Source organism: Genypterus blacodes, unplaced genomic scaffold (assembly GCF_046128005.1).
Source record: "Genypterus blacodes isolate CSIRO-AG114 ecotype Tasmania unplaced genomic scaffold, CSIRO-AGI_Gbla_v1 ptg000129l_1, whole genome shotgun sequence".
NCBI lineage: Eukaryota > Metazoa > Chordata > Actinopteri > Ophidiiformes > Ophidiidae > Genypterus > Genypterus blacodes.
Window position 1 is genome coordinate 420,118 of NW_027466931.1, and position 17,722 is coordinate 437,839.

The following is a 17,722-nucleotide window of genomic DNA, read 5'->3' on the forward strand; positions in this document are numbered from 1 at the left end:
TGGATGGATGGATGGATGGATGGATGGATGGATGGATGGATGAATGGATGGATGGATGGAGAGACCGACGGATGGAGGAATGTTGGGGGTGACAGCAGCATCTGTGGCATGGTGCATTTTTCTGAGTGAGAAGTAAGGAGGAGGAGGGAGCAGGAGGAAGGAGGCAAGATGAAGGGATGCACAGATAGACGGGATGAACGAGGACAAATGAAGAGTGATCTGTAGAGAACAAGTGTGTGTCTGTGTGTGTGTATGTGTGAGTATGTGTGTGTGCAGGCCTGCATGTGCTGCATGTTAGCATGCAGCCTGCTAGCAGTAACTGGACGTACGTCACTTCTTCAGAGAGACGCACGGCTGAACGATGGAGCAGATAAACGGCAAATAATGCCAACAAGCTCAACGCATGCACACGCCCAAACTGCAAATCTCATCATTGTGACATATTTTAAGAATCCTGCCTCAGCCTGACATCATCATCTTTGCCGTGTTCAGCTGTCAACAGGCAAACAACCCTACAATGTCTGTCTCCTACGGTCCGAACATAGTATTCCCGAAAATACGTAGCGTATTACTATACAGTAAGTAACGTTCCAAATATTTAGACAAACAGCCCAACGATCGCCACAGAGACTAGAGGTTCCATCCCTGACCACAGTGGCAATGATGCCCCCTACTGACGGTCGTCAGAGGAAACCACCTAAACACGGACGTACAAACGCGAAGAGACGCATGCAGAGACATCATTATGCTGCTTTTGATCAGAAATACATAGAATGGTTTCTAGCTTTGTTTGTACGATGCAAACAAAAATGAAAGCAGAAACACAGCACGTTGCTTTTTTATTCAGGCTTATTTTCTCTTGGCACGAAGGGTTCAAAGGTCAACAAACCAGTCAACTCACGCTGCATCTAGAATTCCGAATTCACGATTTGTAAATATAATGAAGGGGAGCGAGAGGGACACAAAGAGAGAGACAGAGAGAGAAAGCGAGGGAGAGAGAGAGACACAGAGACAGACATAGGTAGAGATGCTGTCTCTCTATTTCAATTTAAAGAAAAGAGGACATCTGCTCATCTGTTTACATTAGAATTCTTCTAAAAACAAGCTCTGCCTCTTTCACAGAACAAAGAACGTGTGTGTGTATGACAGCACACACTCTCAAACATGTCCACATCATTCATGGTGCTGTGTTGACAGTCTTCATCATTTCACTAAAGAATTCAAGAAATTGATCAAGTTTGTTCCTCCTGTTCATGTACAGAGACAGACTGAAAAATTTAACAACTGATTATAATGCTATATATTCACCCTGTAATATCATCCTCCTCCTCATCATCATCATCATCCTTCTCCTCTACTTCACTTAGATGGCCGTGACTCTCACTGGTGCTCAATTCAGTGGGTCGGTACTTCCAGTGCCAATGTATGGAAAAAGCTTCTCAGTGAAAGTGTGTGTGGGAAGGTCTGCACGTGTGTCAGTGTCAGGATCAGAAAACAACAGCTTTCCTCCGTTCCAGTCCAGAATAACTCTTCTGGAGGTGCTTCTTCACTGAAAAGAACTTTACATGGAACTGATGGAGAAAGCGCTTGGTATTTATCATCACTGATCCAGATTTCCCAGAATCCTTTCAGCATGACTCCTTTTCTGCTGACAGACTCTTCTGCCACGCCCACTGCCCAGCTGTAATTACCTCTAACCTCCACGTCCCAGCTGTGAATCCCTGAGTTAAAGCCCTCAGAGCTCAGGACAGCGAGATACGATTTAAACCTCTCTGGGTTTTCAGGAATATTCCGTTTCTCTCCTACTCTCACGCTGCTCAGATCTTCAGACAGGAGGACACATGGATGTGCAGTGTTTGGATCCAGAACCACAGGAGTGCAGGACAACATCTCCTTCATCTTGCCCCAGACTTTGAAGCGCAGGTTGCCAAGGAGTTCGGCCACATGTATCAGAGCTCCAGCATCCAGATCTGGCTCATCAGGCAGGGGGCGTCGCTGGCCTCTTTCCACTGCAGCCTTGCAGTGCAGGAATGAGACGTCTTCAGCTCTCAACTCCTCCTCTGAGGCCCTGATTATGTTTGAAAGGGCTGATATTGCTCTGCTCACAGCCTCAATCTTCCCCTTCATCTTCTGACTCTTCTGTTCCTCTTCCTCTCTCAGTGCAGCCATACTGACCTCCTCTTCCCCTCGAAAACCAGTGAAGCTTCTGAAACTCCTCTTTAATCTGCTTCTCTGTATGTTGGGCCTGGACCTTAATGTGTTCTGCTGTTTGATCAAAGTTTCATTTCAGTCTTTCAAAGAGATTCAGTTTCTCCTGTAAGGGCTTCAGGGATTCCTGGAGTTCGTGTTTGTGTTCCTTCGCTGCTTCACTGATGGGTCTGAACCTGTGGTTGGAGTCTGTTTCTGAATGCAGACAGACAACACACACTGGCTGCTTATGGTCCAGACAGAAAAGCTTGAGTTTCTCAGTGTGCAGGCTGCAGAGAGGCTCAGATGCTGCTGCAGTTCTCTGATCTCTCTCCAGGATAAAGGCCCCACACAGGTTCTTCAGCACCAAGTTGCAGGGCTGTTCTTTCTTTGAAGATATTCTCTTACAAACTGGACACTCAAGAATTGTTTTGTTGGTCCACCAGGTCTGCAGACATTCTTTATATTAGCTGTGTAGCTGTGGCTACATGACTGGATGACAGGATTTGTGAAAATGTAATTTTCTGTGAAGTGAGTGGAGCTGAAACACAGCAGCCAGACAGGGAAATCAGGGAATCAGGGACATCTGCAGAAAGCCACTTTCACTTTTAGATATGGATGATATGGAAGATATTGATCAAAAACCTTCTTGCTCTATAAACTAACTATCAGCAGGTGGAAGTTCCATCCAGTGTTCCCTCCGTTTGTGTCCTTCCTTGGCAGAAGTACAAGTAGAAGAGTTTGGTTTGAAGGTGAATCTTGTCGTTGTTCTCTTGATGTGATTTTCGGTTGCGTGAGGAATGAGAGCAAGCTGTTTCCTGTTCTGCTTGAGGTGAGTCAGTAATGGGCTGTACGTTATCAAGAGAGGGTGTGTCTGTCATTCCGTCTGTAATATCCTTGCACCTGGTGTCAACCAGCTGATGCGAAACATCCCCACAGCATGACGCTGCCAACCCCATGCTTTACGGTTAGGATGGCTGATCATTATGGTTTCATCTAACCAGAGAACATTTGTTCAAGCAACGATATCTTTGTCTTGGTGATCACCTGCAAACATCAGTTTGCCATGTTTTGATGCTCTTGGAGGTCTTTCATTGCACAACATCTTAGCTGAGTTTCTTGGATTTTCCCATGATGTCAATGGCAAAATGGCAGGATCTTTAGGTGACAGTGGGAAACAGAGGGTGAGACAGGAAGAGACAGAGAGAGAAAAAAAGAGACAGACAGAGTGAGGGAGAGAGAGAGAGAGAGAGAGAGAGAGGGGGAGGGAGATCAGATTACCTGTGTATGGGTGCATGTGTGTGTGTGTGAGTGTGTGTGTGTGTGTGTAATCCAGATTTCAACACTTCTACCCCAAATTTTCCACTTGTAATGCACACACACACACACACACACACACACACACACACACACACACACACACACACACACACACACACACACTCCCACTCTTCTTTCAGCAACTGTGTGTGTGTCTTGTGACATTGTGGTGACAGTCTGTAACTGTCACAGAGTGACTGACAATTGACCTCTTTTCTTTCTTTCTTCTTCTTTAACCCTTACAATTCATGTATGATTCTTTACATTGAATTCAAACAAATGTATATGAATGAATGAATTCAGCAAACCAAAACTCTTTATGGAACCCTGTCCACACAGAAAACCTCTCTCTCTCTCTCCCTCTGTCTGTCTGTCTGTCTGTCTGTCTGTCTGTCTGTCTGTCTTTCTAGGTCAAACTTGAGTTGGCTGTCTCTGAATCTGTGAGTTTAACTCCTGGGATGCCATTTTCTCCAAAAATCGAGATTAAAAGAGGCGGATCAAACCAGTGAGGCGGTTCCCTGGAAAGAAGGAGCGCCCTCATCTGGACGTGCCTTCAGGCACCACAGGGGGGCGCACCTGAGCAGTGTAGCCCCTCCTGAAGCAAACCCTGATGGAAAAAATTTGGAAATTCAAACGGACAGAAGGAAACCAAACCCCAGCTACTGCATCGCTCCCTGGCAAGAGAGAGAAGTAAGGGGCGTGTCTGGAGGAAGACATCCGCCCACCCCCCAGACTGCCGGTTGCAGATGGAGGCCCACCAACACTCCCCGGACAGCAGCAGTGAGGAGTGCACCGTCCTGGAGGCTCCACCCCCAAAAAATGCCTGCGAGCAACATGCAGGGAAGGTCAGGGGTCAATGCATCAAATGTTCACACACTCCTAAGCCGAATTTACACAGGCGCCAAGCAAGCAAATTGATGAATCATCCCAAGAAGCAATTTCTCTCTCTCCCTGCTCTCTCCCTCGCTGTCTCTCTCTTTCTCTCTCTCCCTCATTCCAGGTGACAGACCTCTTCTGCTCGCTGTGTGAGTGTGCGCTGTGTGAGGATTGTGCGTGTGGGGACCATGCTGAGCACCCTCGGGTGGCCCTCTGCCAGGCCCTGGAGCAGCAGCGAAGCAGCCTGCAGGAGAGCTTGGGCGCCGTCCAAAACAGGCAGGAATTGGCCTTTGTTTAAAACGATACTGCGGCGATTTTGAAGCAAAAAAGAAGCCATCGACATCTAGGCTGTAGCATAATTTCACCTTCATCTTTGCGTCTCCCTCTCTTTCTCTCTCCAGACTCCCTCAAGTCTCAGACTCCCTGGCTGTGGTAAAAGAGATCCTTCAGCAGCTGACCAATCAGAGGGCTTCCATTGAGGAGGACATCCAGTCCAGTTTCGAGGATCTACACAAGCAGCTGGATGTCAGGAAAAGCGTTCTGCTGATGGAGCTGGAGGTTACGTACGGCCTCAAACAGAAGGTACAGACATGCTGAACATCATCATCGTTGTCCTCATCATAAATGGATGGAACTGAAGGAGCTGTTAGAACCCATATAAATAATCTCTTCTTCTGTTTTTAGGTCCTCCAGGCCCAGGTGGAAAACCTCGTCCAGGGGGAGGGGGACATGACAACCGCCTGTACCCAGACAGAGGAGGCCCTGGCTGGTGAGGCTTGTGCAGCAACCCTGCAGGCTGAGCGGGAGCTGAAGGACAACCTGGTGGACCTGGCCAGCTTTGGCCTGTCGTGTCAGCCCGAGGAGAACGACCAGCTGGACTTGCTGTTGGAGACGGATGGCCTTAGGAAGTCCATACACAACCTTGGGACAATTGTCACAACCAGGTGGGACAGCTTGTCTGTAGAGAGGTGTAGAGAAGCCGTTAGAATGCTGATGTCCTTGTCCCCCCCTATTCCGCAGTGCTGTGGCGAGCCAAAGTGAGGCCATGGGTGCAGGTCTGGAGCAGTGCGTCGTGGGACATCCAGCTTCTGTTACAATTGTGACAAGAGACAAGTCAGGGGGGGCTTGCAAGAACGGCAATGCCATTTTGTCAGCTGAGGTTGGTTTAAAATGGGTGAACGTGGGTAGAAAAAACTTTTAACCATGCATGAACGAATGTGTTCCTATGCTGTGCTGGGATTCATTAGTGGTTGGGACCAATCATAAAAGACAGCAAACCAATCTGCATTTCCCAGAGTTAATGCTAAAGCTATGATGCTGCTGCACTATCAAAGATCAGAGTTGGCTTTTCAGAATATAATGTCTCTGCAATTTAGCAATACATGAGCCAGAACATAAACTGTAGTACAGTGTTGCGGCCATATAAGCCATAAATATAAGCAAAGGCTTTAAGAATAGACAAAGTAAATCTGTCTCAACCGTCATCTCATTGTTATTCCAGGTATTCACTCCAGATGGCAGTATTGTAGATGGGGAAATACTGGACCTCAAGAACGGGACCTATGAGTTTGTTTATACAGTACCTAAGGAAGGAGACTTCTCATTGGCTCTGAGACTTTACGACCAGCATATCAGAGGAAGTCCCTTCAAACTCACCATCGCAAGACCCTCAGAGGTCGATGTAGAGGTGGGCAGGGTCGTTTTGCGTTTGCATTCGCAAACTTTCTGGATCCAAACACTGCACTTTCTGGTCGTCTTTGTTGAAAGCCCAAACCTCAATGCCCTATTCTGCCTTCAGGTGTCTCCCTCCACCACCACGGCCACCAGCTCAGCAGCCAACGCCACCCCGTCCACGGGCTCCTCTGAGGGGGCCAAGAGACGAGGGAAGTCCCCTGGCCAGAAGAAGAAGAGCTCCAAGAGGGCAAGCAGCGCCCTGGGGACCCCGCGTCGCAAAACCCAGAATCCCATTGAAGATGACCTCATCTTCAGGATCGGTGAGGCGACGTCGAAATAATTGGAATGTTTTGATTTGCGTATGGATCTGCCTTGACGTGATTGAATTCTTGCTCATACTCCTGCTCATGAAGGGACGAAGGGCAGGAACAAAGGAGAATTCACCAACCTTCAGGGAGTAGCTGCTTCCGCCAACGACAGGATACTAATTGCAGACAGCAACAACCAGTGCGTCCAGGTAAACAACACTTGATTTAGCATGTGCTGATTGTAAAATGTTAAACGCTGAAACTCACAGTGTGTGTGTGTGTTTTGTCTTTTATTTGTAGATTTTCTCTAACCTGGGGGAGTTCAAGAGTCGGTTCGGGGTGCGGGGACGGTCGCCAGGGCAGCTGCAGCGTCCTACAGGCGTGGCTGTGCACCCGAGCGGGGACATTATCATTGCAGACTATGACAATAAATGGGTCAGCATTTTCTCCTCGGAGGGCAAGTTCAAGGTTGGTAGAAACTCGCTTTTCAGGAAATGAATGTTCAAACTCGGTAACTGATATTGTGTTTCTGTAAATGATATCATTGTGTAGCTCTTTGAATGGGCCCTTATGGATCCATAATGTTATTTCTTTTACAGCACAAAAATAGAAGTATTGCACGCCACAATAAAATGTTCACGTATCGTGTTGATTCCCAAATTGAAGACAACATTTTTCATTTGATTTATCATTTGGGCTTTCTCATTGGTGATGTTTGCTGTCCATCAGGCCAAGTTGGGCGCCGGCCGGCTGATGGGGCCGAAAGGTGTGTCTGTGGACCATAATGGCCATGTGATTGTGGTCGACAACAAGGCGTGTACAGTCTTCATATTCCAGCCGACTGGCAAGCTCATCACCAGGTTTGGTAGCCGAGGCAATGGAGACAAACAGTTTGCAGGTACTGTGTGGTTATATGTGTGGAATAAATTGTGTGAAATCTCTGTTAAATCAAAAAAATTACAAAATAACAATCTGCTACTCTTTTCATGAAGGTCCACACTTTGCTGCTGTGAACAAGAACAATGAGATCATCGTGACAGACTTCCATAATCACTCCGTTAAGGTAAAGGCTTCCCAACTGCGCCCTTCAGTTAGCCCCACCCGCCTTATTTCCTGTTGCTGTGCCTCTCCAGCTTTTGAATCTTATGCTAATGATGGCAAATATACCAGGTGATCAGTAAGGTGAAGCACTGTATCCAAGCACACATGGCTCATGTCTGTTAGGCTTACTTAGATATTCTATTTTCATGTGTATGATCGCTCAAGCTGCAACCTGCACAGATTTGATTCTGACTCTCTTTCAGGTTTTCACGCCAGAGGGAGAGCTGGTGTTGAAGTTCGGCTCAAACGGCGAAGGAAACGGTCAGTTCAATGCTCCCACTGGAGTGGCTGTGGACGTTAATGGGAACATCATTGTAGCTGACTGGGGAAACAGCAGAATACAGGTATAACTCACACAGCTGTGACGCTAAAGTGTACAAAACAATTTATGGGTGTGCAAACTCCTTCCAGACACCTCTGATTATGGTCATTATCAACACTTATGAACCATAAAAGGAAGTAGTAATATACTGCATGAATGGTTCTGACTGTCAGAGTTGGCGTGAACAGTGCTGCATGCTGTGTTTTTTGTTTTGCATTGATTTGGATACGGTGTGAATAGGCCTTCATAGGACTTTTTGACTATATAGATGACGGATATCCAACCAAAATTTATCTCTCTTTCTCACCTCTTACAGGTGTTTGATGGCAGCGGCTCCTTTCTCTCCTACATCAACACCTCGGCGGACCCTCTGTACGGACCCCAGGGTTTGGCTCTGACCTCAGATGGACACGTGGTCGTGGCTGATTCTGGCAACCACTGCTTCAAAGTCTACCGCTACCTTCAATGATGGAGGCCTGGACGGAGAAACGAAGCGGAGAAAAGAGAGAGGTAATGATGGTGGGACGGAGCAGTTGTGGGAGTGGACAGATTCTGTATGGTGCACGATGTCAACTTCTAGGAATCATTGCATGAACCTTGACAGCTGGCTACAATGACAGAAAGGATAGAAGAAGTATTGAAATGCAACCATCATGCTGGAATGTAAATACGATTTAATTTGGAAATTCTTGACACATTTTAGTTGCGCACAAAGTGACTTTAAAGCTCTACATGATAAGTTTTCATAGTAAAATGTTGAGGCTATGTTCATAGATATCCAAAATGAGTCACACAATTATAACAAATCATTGCCTTATCCAATTGTTGTGTCTAACATGCTCACAAACAGCTGCCGACATTAACAACCACAGAGCAACACAAGCATCATATAGGCACATTTCTGGCCATGTGACAAATATCAAACCTATATTCCTGCTACTTTGAGCTTCAATACACTTTAGTCTGCCAAATTACATTTTATTGTGACAGTTCGACTCTCCTGATGTCACCATTGTCTCGGCATAGTTTGTTAGCCTAACTTGCTTTTGTGTCTTTGCTATCTTTGTGTTTTGATTAATTTAGCAGGTCAAATCTGTTGAATTTAATTTCCTTAGCATTGTCAACAATGTGCATAGATAATGAAAACTTTATCTCATAGAGCTTTAAAGATGTAAAAAGCCATTGGTCAGCAGAGGATGCAAGTAATTAGTTAAAAACCACACAGATTCAATGGAACGATGGACAGAAGGATACAGAGGGAATAGAAAGATGAACAGAGGGATTAAGCAAAACAGAGTCCATTATGCTTCATGGGACATTCGAGAAATGAATGGATAAGGAGCGACGCAGACATGGAGTTGTGTGCACCTGACAAATTAATGGTGTCAAATTCTGGAAATCCTCCTTTGGATTTATGATAAAAGAAGGACGGACATACACAGTCGGGATTTGGGGAATTTGATGCTTCTTTGCTTACAGGGGAGTGAATGACGAATGGAATGAAGAAACCAATTATGGATGTTTAAGACAGAAAAAATGGGAGGCTTTGTTGTACGTAATAGACGAATGGTATCCCTATGAGCAAACAATGAGCTAAAAGAGGCCTACGTCTGGAGGATCCAAGGATTTAAAAAATTTCCAGCCCTTTTCCTTCCTTATGCATCAGGTTCAGAATTTATCGATCAACCCTGCCTGCACGACTGTGGTAGTATTCTATAACCTCACTCCTTTCCCAAACAAACAGGTTTTGCTGGTAATCCATTGTACATGATGTGCATTATATGTTTGCCTGGATATGGAATGTTGATTTGTTTCATGGCGTACGCGATTATTTTTTAGGCAAAAGATTCTTCCTCAGGAAAGGTTGCTCAACTTTGTCCGAATGATCAATTAAGTTGCATATATGCTTGGTTTGAACATTTATCTATTTTTCCCAATAAATCTGTTGCGAGAAGAAAACTAAATCTATAAAATGATCCTATATATTTGTGAAAATACTTTGATAACTTCATGGAAAATGTACAAAGTGATGAACATACTTGGAATCAGTGATGTTTCTACATACCAAACTTACCACTATCTCACTAATAACAGCAAATGTCCAAGGGGAGAGATTGTAGATTGCTTTCATCTGTAATTGTTGTTTGATGCTAAGTATTCTAAGTACACCGATAAACGTGTATAACGGTAGAAGAGTTGGTTACACCGTGTTGTCTGTCAGCACATACATCTGCCAAGGCCCAGTAGACCTCCAATCGAAGCCTTAAATTTGGCCGCCAGAAGTAAAAAAATGGGCGTGGCCTTTATAGATGGATGAGTATAGACCCAAAGAATCCAGAAAAATACATCAGATTCCATGAGTTACATTTCAAAGGTTATAGGGCTAAATGCAGCACCACCATCAAGACAACCTGTACCAAAATTGAATGGCTTCTTCCCTGGATCATGACCAACTTGGTAACCAGGTTTCATGAAAATACATGAGTGACTTTTTTCGATATCCTGTTAACACACAGACAAACAAACGGACAGAATAGAACGGAAAACATAACCTGCTTGATGGCTGTCATGACAACTTTTTGAGTGTATTTTTCACAAAACAATGTGGTTTATATTTAAGTTATGCATTTATTTATCAGTATTTAAATATATATCAAGTTGAGTATTCTTTTCTTGGCATTCGATTGTGTTCCATGATGTGCTTTGAAATTCTGAAGTGCCCGTTATGTTACTTTAATTTGATACGTGATATGACTGTTGACATTTCATCATTTTTGTACTGATAAATCCAAAAGTCTTCGAGAGAAAACAGTCAAACTTCAGCATTGGACTTCGTCTGAAATGGCCTTTACGAATTTACAAAGTCAGAGTTCTTTCTACATCACAAAATAGCAAACCCACATTCTAACCAATCGCCTTCAGGCTTCAGTAAAGTTCAAACGGCGTACAACTCGAGGCAAAAAGACCGTCACCATCAGGTGATTCAGGCTCTTTTGGTAGTTCTCAATCAGAAAGCTTGTCTTTTCTACTTCTGATACCTGTCAGTGGTTGTAACTGGTTCAATTATTGTATGGCTGGTTGACCTCCGCCCGGGAGTTATCAGTAGTAGACAAAAGAAAAAATATGTTTTTTAAGGATGATACTTTATGAGTGGTTTTGGGTGTTTTGTCTTTGTCCTTTTGTGTTATGTCTTTTGGACTTAACTGGGGACTAGTTATCTGTTTGCTGTAGATGTCGGCCTTAATGTCAGTCATGCATATGAATGTTGTTTTAAAGTTGATATGATGGAACTGCCTTTTCAGCGATGTTAATTTGAAAGTAAAGTCAAGTTGCCAATAGCGAACGTGTCAACCACCAAGAACTCTGTTGTGTTAGAGTTCACATCCATTTAAGGGATCAATACTATAAACATTTACATTACAACATTTGTTTTCAAATTTATTTTACAAACTCATGAAAACTGGTTAAAAAAAAGAAGATCATGAGCCCAAGAGATCTTTAAACAACCCGTCCAGGCGCTCTTATTTCTAACAATTGTTTCTGTTCAGCTATGAATGTCTAAGGTTTGAATCCTTAAAAAGCAATCTGCACTGCTAGAGGATGTTCTGGCTAGATCCTTGATGAAGTCCTGAGGAGGCTCTTTTGAGTGTATTGGAAGGCTATCCCCATCTAATCCAAATCCCCAAACAACCAAGAGCCGTAAAACATAAATAACATTGGATTTTAACATGTTATATATAACATGATTGGTAACTGAAAATAAATTGGGTCTGATTTAATAAAAATAAAAATAATTAATTAATAAATTCATCGTCTTTCCCCATTGATTCTGTAATTGAGGCTTTGGTGTATACTGAGATTGTCAGGGTCCATGTTTGGACGATTAAGATGGTGACTGGTTTTGTTTCTCACTGTACATTTTAAAACCAAACTACTGATAAACCCTGATCAGTTTGTAACATGGTCACTTGCCTGCTATTTCTCTCTGTATTTACTGTCTCCACTGTAATGGACCATCTCTGAATGACCACACACTCAACACCCAGAAATAAAGCATCGATTCCTTCATGGTAGCCATTTCGATGGCAGGTCTACTCTCGTGTGTCCTCCCTTTGTCTTGTTCTCTTCATCATGTCCTCTTTCTCTCAGTCTTCCTCCTCCTCTCCTCTCAAAGCATTCCGAAGGCTCTCCCAGAACTCTGCCCTTCTCTCATCCTCCTGAGGCCACTCCAGGTAGGTGGTGGAGCTCATCAGTTTGCGAAGTTTGCAGAAGCGTTTGGGGATGTCGTCTTTGGACAGCGGCTCCAGAAGGATCAAGATAGCTGTGTTGCTGTTCGCGTAACCATCAAAAAGCCGGAAGTGGGAGAAGTCCAGTTCATAGCGGCACCAATCAGAGCGGACAAAATTTTCTGAGAGGATGAAGACCGTCCTACGGCTGCGTTCCATGGCGCTCATGATGTTATCTACAATCCAGTGTCCTGGGAGGAAATCCCTTTTGTGGAGGCACAGAGACAGAGGACATGGAATTTGGGCATTTGCTGCACCCCCACCCTCTTCTCTGCAACAAAGAAGCAGTAAAATCAGTAAAATCAAGTTCAAGTATTGTGTATTGTTTATAAGTATTGATTACAAGTTTATAAATGTGAAAATACCTTGGCTCTTCCAGCTCTGGAACCAGGAAGTTTTCCACCCAACCAGCGTCTCTCTCGCTGTACGATACAAAGGCATCAAAACACAGTAGTGCCTCTGAGCTACCTCCTTCTCTTTGTTGCTGACGACGTCGGAAGCTTCGCTTCGCCTTCAGCCATACCAACATCATCTTCAGATACCACAACACATGGAGGCGCCACAGTAGGGCACCCAGCAGGATTCCAACAACCAGCGCTACGGCACAGCTCACAGACACAAACAAAACCTGATGACACTCTACAACTGAGAGGTGAACTCCGCCCACAAGCTCACCTTGCAGGTAGAGAGGAGAATCACAGGCGTAGCTTTCGGCCCCGTCCGTGAAATGCACTGTTCCGCCCCCATTCATTTCAGATTGGAAGAATGAGACGAAACCACAGGAGCAGACAAACTTGTTCTGACCCGCCTGGAGGTTCCGGAGACGCTTATAGTCCTGAAGGTCCGAACGGCCAAACATGTTCAAGGTGTTTGACTGTGGAGGGACAGCAAGAATAGCTTGTCAGGTCCTGTTTTGCTCAACTTCCTTCTTCTTATGTTGGACAGGCTTACCTGGACATTGAGCTTTCTGACAACATTAACAAACATGAATCTGTGTGAAGCCTGACACCTACGTCTGAAAACAGGAAGTTGTCGAGGGTTTTGATAAATGTGATGTGCATTATTATTATACTCACCTGTATTGTCAGTAGTTGCAGGTTGGAGAACATCGATCCAGGTGGCAACATCAGAAGCTTGTTCCCGGTAAGGTGAAGCTCTCTCAGGGCAGGCAGCTTCACAGAGAAGGATTTGAGATCATTGTTGCTCAGATCCAACACCTGTTCGACAAAAACACAGAATAAACAATGAGAAATTCATAAGAAGAAGTACTGTGATAATTACTCTGGCTTAGTTCATCACCATTTTACCTCCAGAGTAATGGGAAGACAGTGGGTGATGGTGGTGAGTTTTGCCTGGGAGATGTTGAGGTATCTCAGGGTGGAGGGCCAGGAGCAGACCTGAGGCATGTAGCTGTAACCGTTTGTGCTGACATCCAGGTGAGTTAGCTTTGAGAGTTTATGAACCAACCTGCTAAGAGTGGACAGAGACTGGAGTGTGAGAGAGAAAGAGAGAGAGAGAGAGTTAATACCGCCACCTCGGTTATTGGTGATTTAACGATTGAAACAACAAAACATCAAACTAAACATGAGGTTTTATTGATTTACTGTTACTTCATGTGTTCAGTCTTTGTTTGTGTACTTTAAGTGTGCTGTAGTGTGTGGAGTACTCCCAAAGGTAGTGGTAATACTCTGTGGTGACAACCTTCAGTGAGTTGCCGCTGATGTTCAACACTCTGAGGTCCTTCAGCGTGCCGTCTCCATGACAGAGAGACTCATCCAGAGTCAGGTCAGTCAGCAGGTTGTTGGACAGGTCCACATACTGCAGGTTCAGCAGGAGGCGAGACGAGAGACACGGCAGCACAAACAACTGAGGGGAGAGCAGTCACCACATTCTTTAAGTTGTAAAATGTACAAGACAGAGACATGCATTCTAGGCTTTCAAGGTACAGTATCTGTATATTCTGGGTTTACGCCCCAAAAAAGCATCTAGAGAAAAAGATTTACTCCAATTTATTTAGTCTGAAAGAGATGATAATGAAAATTACTGAGCAGTACCATAATTGGATGTCTTCCCTTTGTTAGCATAAGACTTAAAAGTATATTAGAACTGGTGACTTTGAATATTCAAATCTAACTAGCTTTGTCTTCAATGTACCAGGTTTAGCACATAATATGAAATGTTCTTTTTCTTCTTTCTTCGCTAAAATGTATTTGTTGTGGTACATTCTTCGTACAGTACACCCCGTATTTAGTAGATGGTGAAAATTTCCCATCCTTATTTTAGATGAACTAAACCTCTTCGGCTGACAACTGTCAACAAGCAAGTAAACAAAATAATGTCTTTAAAAAAATTCCCGAATTTTAAACAGAACAATCCCAAATTTGCTTTTACAGTGGAAGTCCTCGAATCTGTCCACACACGGTGACAAAACACTACATGTCGTCTGTTTCACACACACATTAAGCAGGAGGTGGTAGGAACAGAGCCCATTGGCTGTATTACCCTGGCATTAATGACTGACACTCTTCTTGGATACTGCAACAGGAAGCCAAGCTGTAGAAAAGAGGTAAACTGGAAGACATCGAGCACTACAGCGTTGCGGAGGAAGATCTCGTCAATGCTTTTGTGATCGGTCCATCTGGCTCTCTCCCACCTTCCAGCAAGCCACAAAACAAAGGAGGTCAAAACTTGGCAGGTTAATCTCGAAATCACTTTTTTTTTTAAAGACAGCATTGTTCAAATTCAAAGCATCAAACCTGAACGGGTCCAACAGGTTGTGGGCCTGCTTTGTCTGATTTTCCACATCCAATGCATACTACATATTAATACAACAGTCAAGCAAGCTTCCCACCTGCCCTCGCCTGTCAGCGTGGCATCCTCCACAGAAATTAAAGTGGTTGGTGCTCCATCCATTGCAACCAACATCTCAACAATCGCCTCATCAGACACAGAAAGGTTGCGGAAGGAAATGGACCTGAGGAGCGATGACATGTAGTGATTGGTTGGGTTGTTGTGATGCGGTTGCGGGGGGGAGTATCTCGAAATTCAGAAAACAGACCTGACTCTCCTGCGCGTTGTCTCTGTGAAGGGATGCACAGAGTCGTTATGGATCAGATGGATGTCCAAGAGTACCATTGGAGTCTCGGGATACGATACGTCATTGAGCACAGTGGAGGCCAGGGGGACATTTGTCAAGAAGGGGCCGTGGAGGCTCAAAGTCACGCAACCCAAAGGCCAAACATCTGCCAGTGTGCCAACATCATACCTGCAGGGAGAAGACAGAAAGAGACAGAACATTTCTAACACTAGATAGCAGCACAGTTAGGCTTTAGGCATGCATGAACACACACTTTTTCAGGTTGTTGGCATGCACAGTGAGCTCATCCAGCTCAGTGACTCCAGTCAGATCTCCTCTCCTCAGCTCCTCCAGCGCAACACCTCCAAATGCCAACCTCCTCAACCGTAGTAAAGCCCGAAAAGGTGGTGGAGAAGGCAGAGATCTGGAGGAGGAGATGATAGAGAGGGAAGGAGGAATCGAAGGAGGAGACATGACATGAGACAAAGAAACAAAGGAAGAGACAACAAGGAGATTATTCACTTCAGTGCAGTTTGGGTTTCAGTGGTCATGGCCTCATCATTTACTTGTTAAATTTCATCACTGAGAGATGATGAGTCATAATTGGAGGACTTCTCTGCCTTGCCACAGGTATGAACCACTCTGACTGCCTTCTAGTTGTTTACTTGTTTACCTGTAGGGGTTGTTGAGCAGGTTGAGCTGTTGCAGAGCTCCCAGTCTGTTGAACCACTGGGAGTTCAGCCTAGTCAGCTGATTATCAGACAGATCCAACTCCTCCAAACTCCACAAGGAGTCAAATACAGATTGCTCAATTGTAGCCAGTCTGTTACCTGTAGGACATTAGAAAATGTTGATTGATAATTTATGAGCCTGAGCCATAATTTAGTGGACACATTTGCAGCATGTTAGTAAACATTCATTCCCTCCTTGAGCTTTCTACATATCGGTTTACAGGGGTTGATTGATAAATTCTGAGCCCACTATAGCTCTACCAGAAGTCCTCATACAACCTGTCACTGTTAAAACTCACTGTACTTTAGTTTTACAGTGAAAAATGTGCTTCTGGTTTTGTACAAATGGTCATTTGATAAGTTATGAGCTGGTCACAAACTCCAAGGAGTAGGTGTGGAGTTCTTAGATGAAGTACTTCTCAATACATTTTTATGGTGTGTTTTTTATTTGATTATAATTAACAAGGGTTTATTGATGAATTGCATCATATCAGTTGTGAAAGATTATGTTTGAAAACAAAGAAATACAATGAGGTATAACTTTCTGATCCGACCTTGTAGAATGGGAAAATGAATTTCACAACATTTGGACTGAGGGTTAATGTTTCCGTCTGTTTAACCTCATTATCATTGGATGAAAATGTAAAAATATGTTTGAAGAAATCTGTCAGTGTTACCGCGGAGACTCAAGGCCTTCAGTCGTTCATGGCCTCTCAGGTCACCGTTTGCCACCACAGCGATGTCATTGAAGGAGAGGTCGAGAGTCAGGGCATAGCTAGTTACTGTGGGAACGTGTCTGAATCCTTCATAGGAACAGTTACATGAAAGCTTCTGGTCACAGTTGTCGCAGGTTGAGTTTGATGTCCAACCCAGAGTGATAGAGAAGAGGAAGAGGAGAAAGTGGAGGGAGGAGGAAGGATTTAACTGATGTCCCATCCTGCCAGGAGTAAAAGTTTTCACAGTAACCAAATATGTTGGGAATTCTAAAGACAAAGACACAAGACAAAAATAATACCAAGAGAGGAAGTAAGACTGTCCAAAGAGGAAGTCTGTTCCCACACTGACAAACTAACAAGCTTTACGATAAAATTGTTTCCTTTGACCATATCTCGCATCATGTAGAGCAGCTAGATGTGTCAGAAAAACATATCACATTTCTATTAAAATAACATAAACAGAGTAGGTCTTTTTCTTTTACCTTATCTGACTTCTTCAGAGCTGAAACAAAAACAGAAAAATCCCTTAAAGTAAAAACAGGGTCGTCTTCAAATGAAGACGAATGAAAAGTTTAGGTTTGAGAGCAAGTTTACAGAGAGGAAGTTTAATCTCAGGGGAGACAGATTTCCGTGAATATGAATAGAGGGAGTGGCCATGAAAATCAACTTCTGGGAGGAAGTATGTGTGTGAGAATGTTTGTCCAGAATGTTTGTCCATAAAGTAAATAGAATATAATTAAGGGTTGTCTCTACATGATATGCGACCTCTTCTGTGCGTTACTTTGAGATTATGTGAAATGGTTTTGGTAATTAATCAAAATTATTCTATATTTTGCTATAATTCCAGCCAAGAATGTTTTTTCAGTCACTAATTCAGAAAAAGCTGTAAAAATAAATTGACATTGCTGTTTTTGCAATTTACTCTGGTACAAAAAACAAACAAAGTACTGCACATATTTTGTATATAAATACAGTGGAAAACTGTTTCTCGGTATTGGAAGCGTTACACATCAAACACGACATCATAGATGTTGTTGTATAGAAATAAAATGCTCTGCTTGTCTGTTGCCCATCAGTTAGAAAGGAAATCATGCGTGCAAAAAGCATTTCATGTGAGAATACAAC

At 43.9% G+C, this 17,722-nt stretch overlaps 2 protein-coding genes and 1 pseudogene across 2 annotated transcripts; 1 reads left to right on the forward strand and 2 right to left on the reverse strand.

Annotated features, from left to right (window-relative positions):
• Positions 1–1,390: 1,390 nt before the first annotated feature.
• On the reverse strand, positions 1,391–3,146 carry LOC143010596 (nuclear factor 7, brain-like; annotated as a pseudogene).
• Positions 3,147–4,253: 1,107 nt separating this feature from the next.
• On the forward strand, positions 4,254–10,408 carry trim2b (tripartite motif containing 2b). The gene is made up of 13 exons (XM_076163202.1): positions 4,254–4,352; positions 4,508–4,659; positions 4,785–4,965; positions 5,068–5,327; positions 5,404–5,542; positions 5,885–6,058; positions 6,182–6,377; positions 6,471–6,574; positions 6,666–6,833; positions 7,095–7,263; positions 7,358–7,428; positions 7,670–7,810; positions 8,105–10,408. The coding sequence occupies exons 1-13, from the start codon at positions 4,254–4,256 to the stop codon at positions 8,255–8,257; spliced, it is 2,007 nt and encodes a 668-aa protein (XP_076019317.1). The 3' UTR covers positions 8,258–10,408.
• Positions 10,409–11,322: 914 nt separating this feature from the next.
• LOC143010704 (toll-like receptor 2) lies at positions 11,323–17,213 on the reverse strand. The gene is made up of 12 exons (XM_076163196.1): positions 17,080–17,213; positions 16,559–16,818; positions 15,824–15,980; positions 15,425–15,574; positions 15,133–15,339; positions 14,926–15,048; positions 14,577–14,727; positions 13,776–13,940; positions 13,382–13,561; positions 13,151–13,291; positions 12,440–12,948; positions 11,323–12,345 (listed from the first exon to the last, which is right to left on the reverse strand). The coding sequence occupies exons 2-12, from the start codon at positions 16,815–16,817 to the stop codon at positions 11,934–11,936; spliced, it is 2,454 nt and encodes an 817-aa protein (XP_076019311.1). The 5' UTR covers position 16,818; positions 17,080–17,213; the 3' UTR covers positions 11,323–11,933.
• Positions 17,214–17,722: the final 509 nt, after the last annotated feature.

Coding starts and splice junctions, on each gene's coding strand:
- trim2b (XM_076163202.1), top strand. CDS start 4,254: ATGGAGGCCCACCAACACTCCCCGGACAGCAGCAGTGAGGAGTGCACC. Junction 6,575..6,665: donor GCAACAACCAGTGCGTCCAG/GTAAACAACACT, acceptor TTTTATTTGTAG/ATTTTCTCTAACCTGGGGGA. Junction 7,264..7,357: donor TGGAGACAAACAGTTTGCAG/GTACTGTGTGGT, acceptor CTTTTCATGAAG/GTCCACACTTTGCTGCTGTG.
- LOC143010704 (XM_076163196.1), bottom strand. CDS start 16,817: ATGGGACATCAGTTAAATCCTTCCTCCTCCCTCCACTTTCTCCTCTTC. Junction 15,575..15,823: donor CTGCTCAACAACCCCTACAG/GTAAACAAGTAA, acceptor CTCCTCCTCCAG/ATCTCTGCCTTCTCCACCAC. Junction 13,292..13,381: donor GTCTTCCCATTACTCTGGAG/GTAAAATGGTGA, acceptor TTTGTCGAACAG/GTGTTGGATCTGAGCAACAA.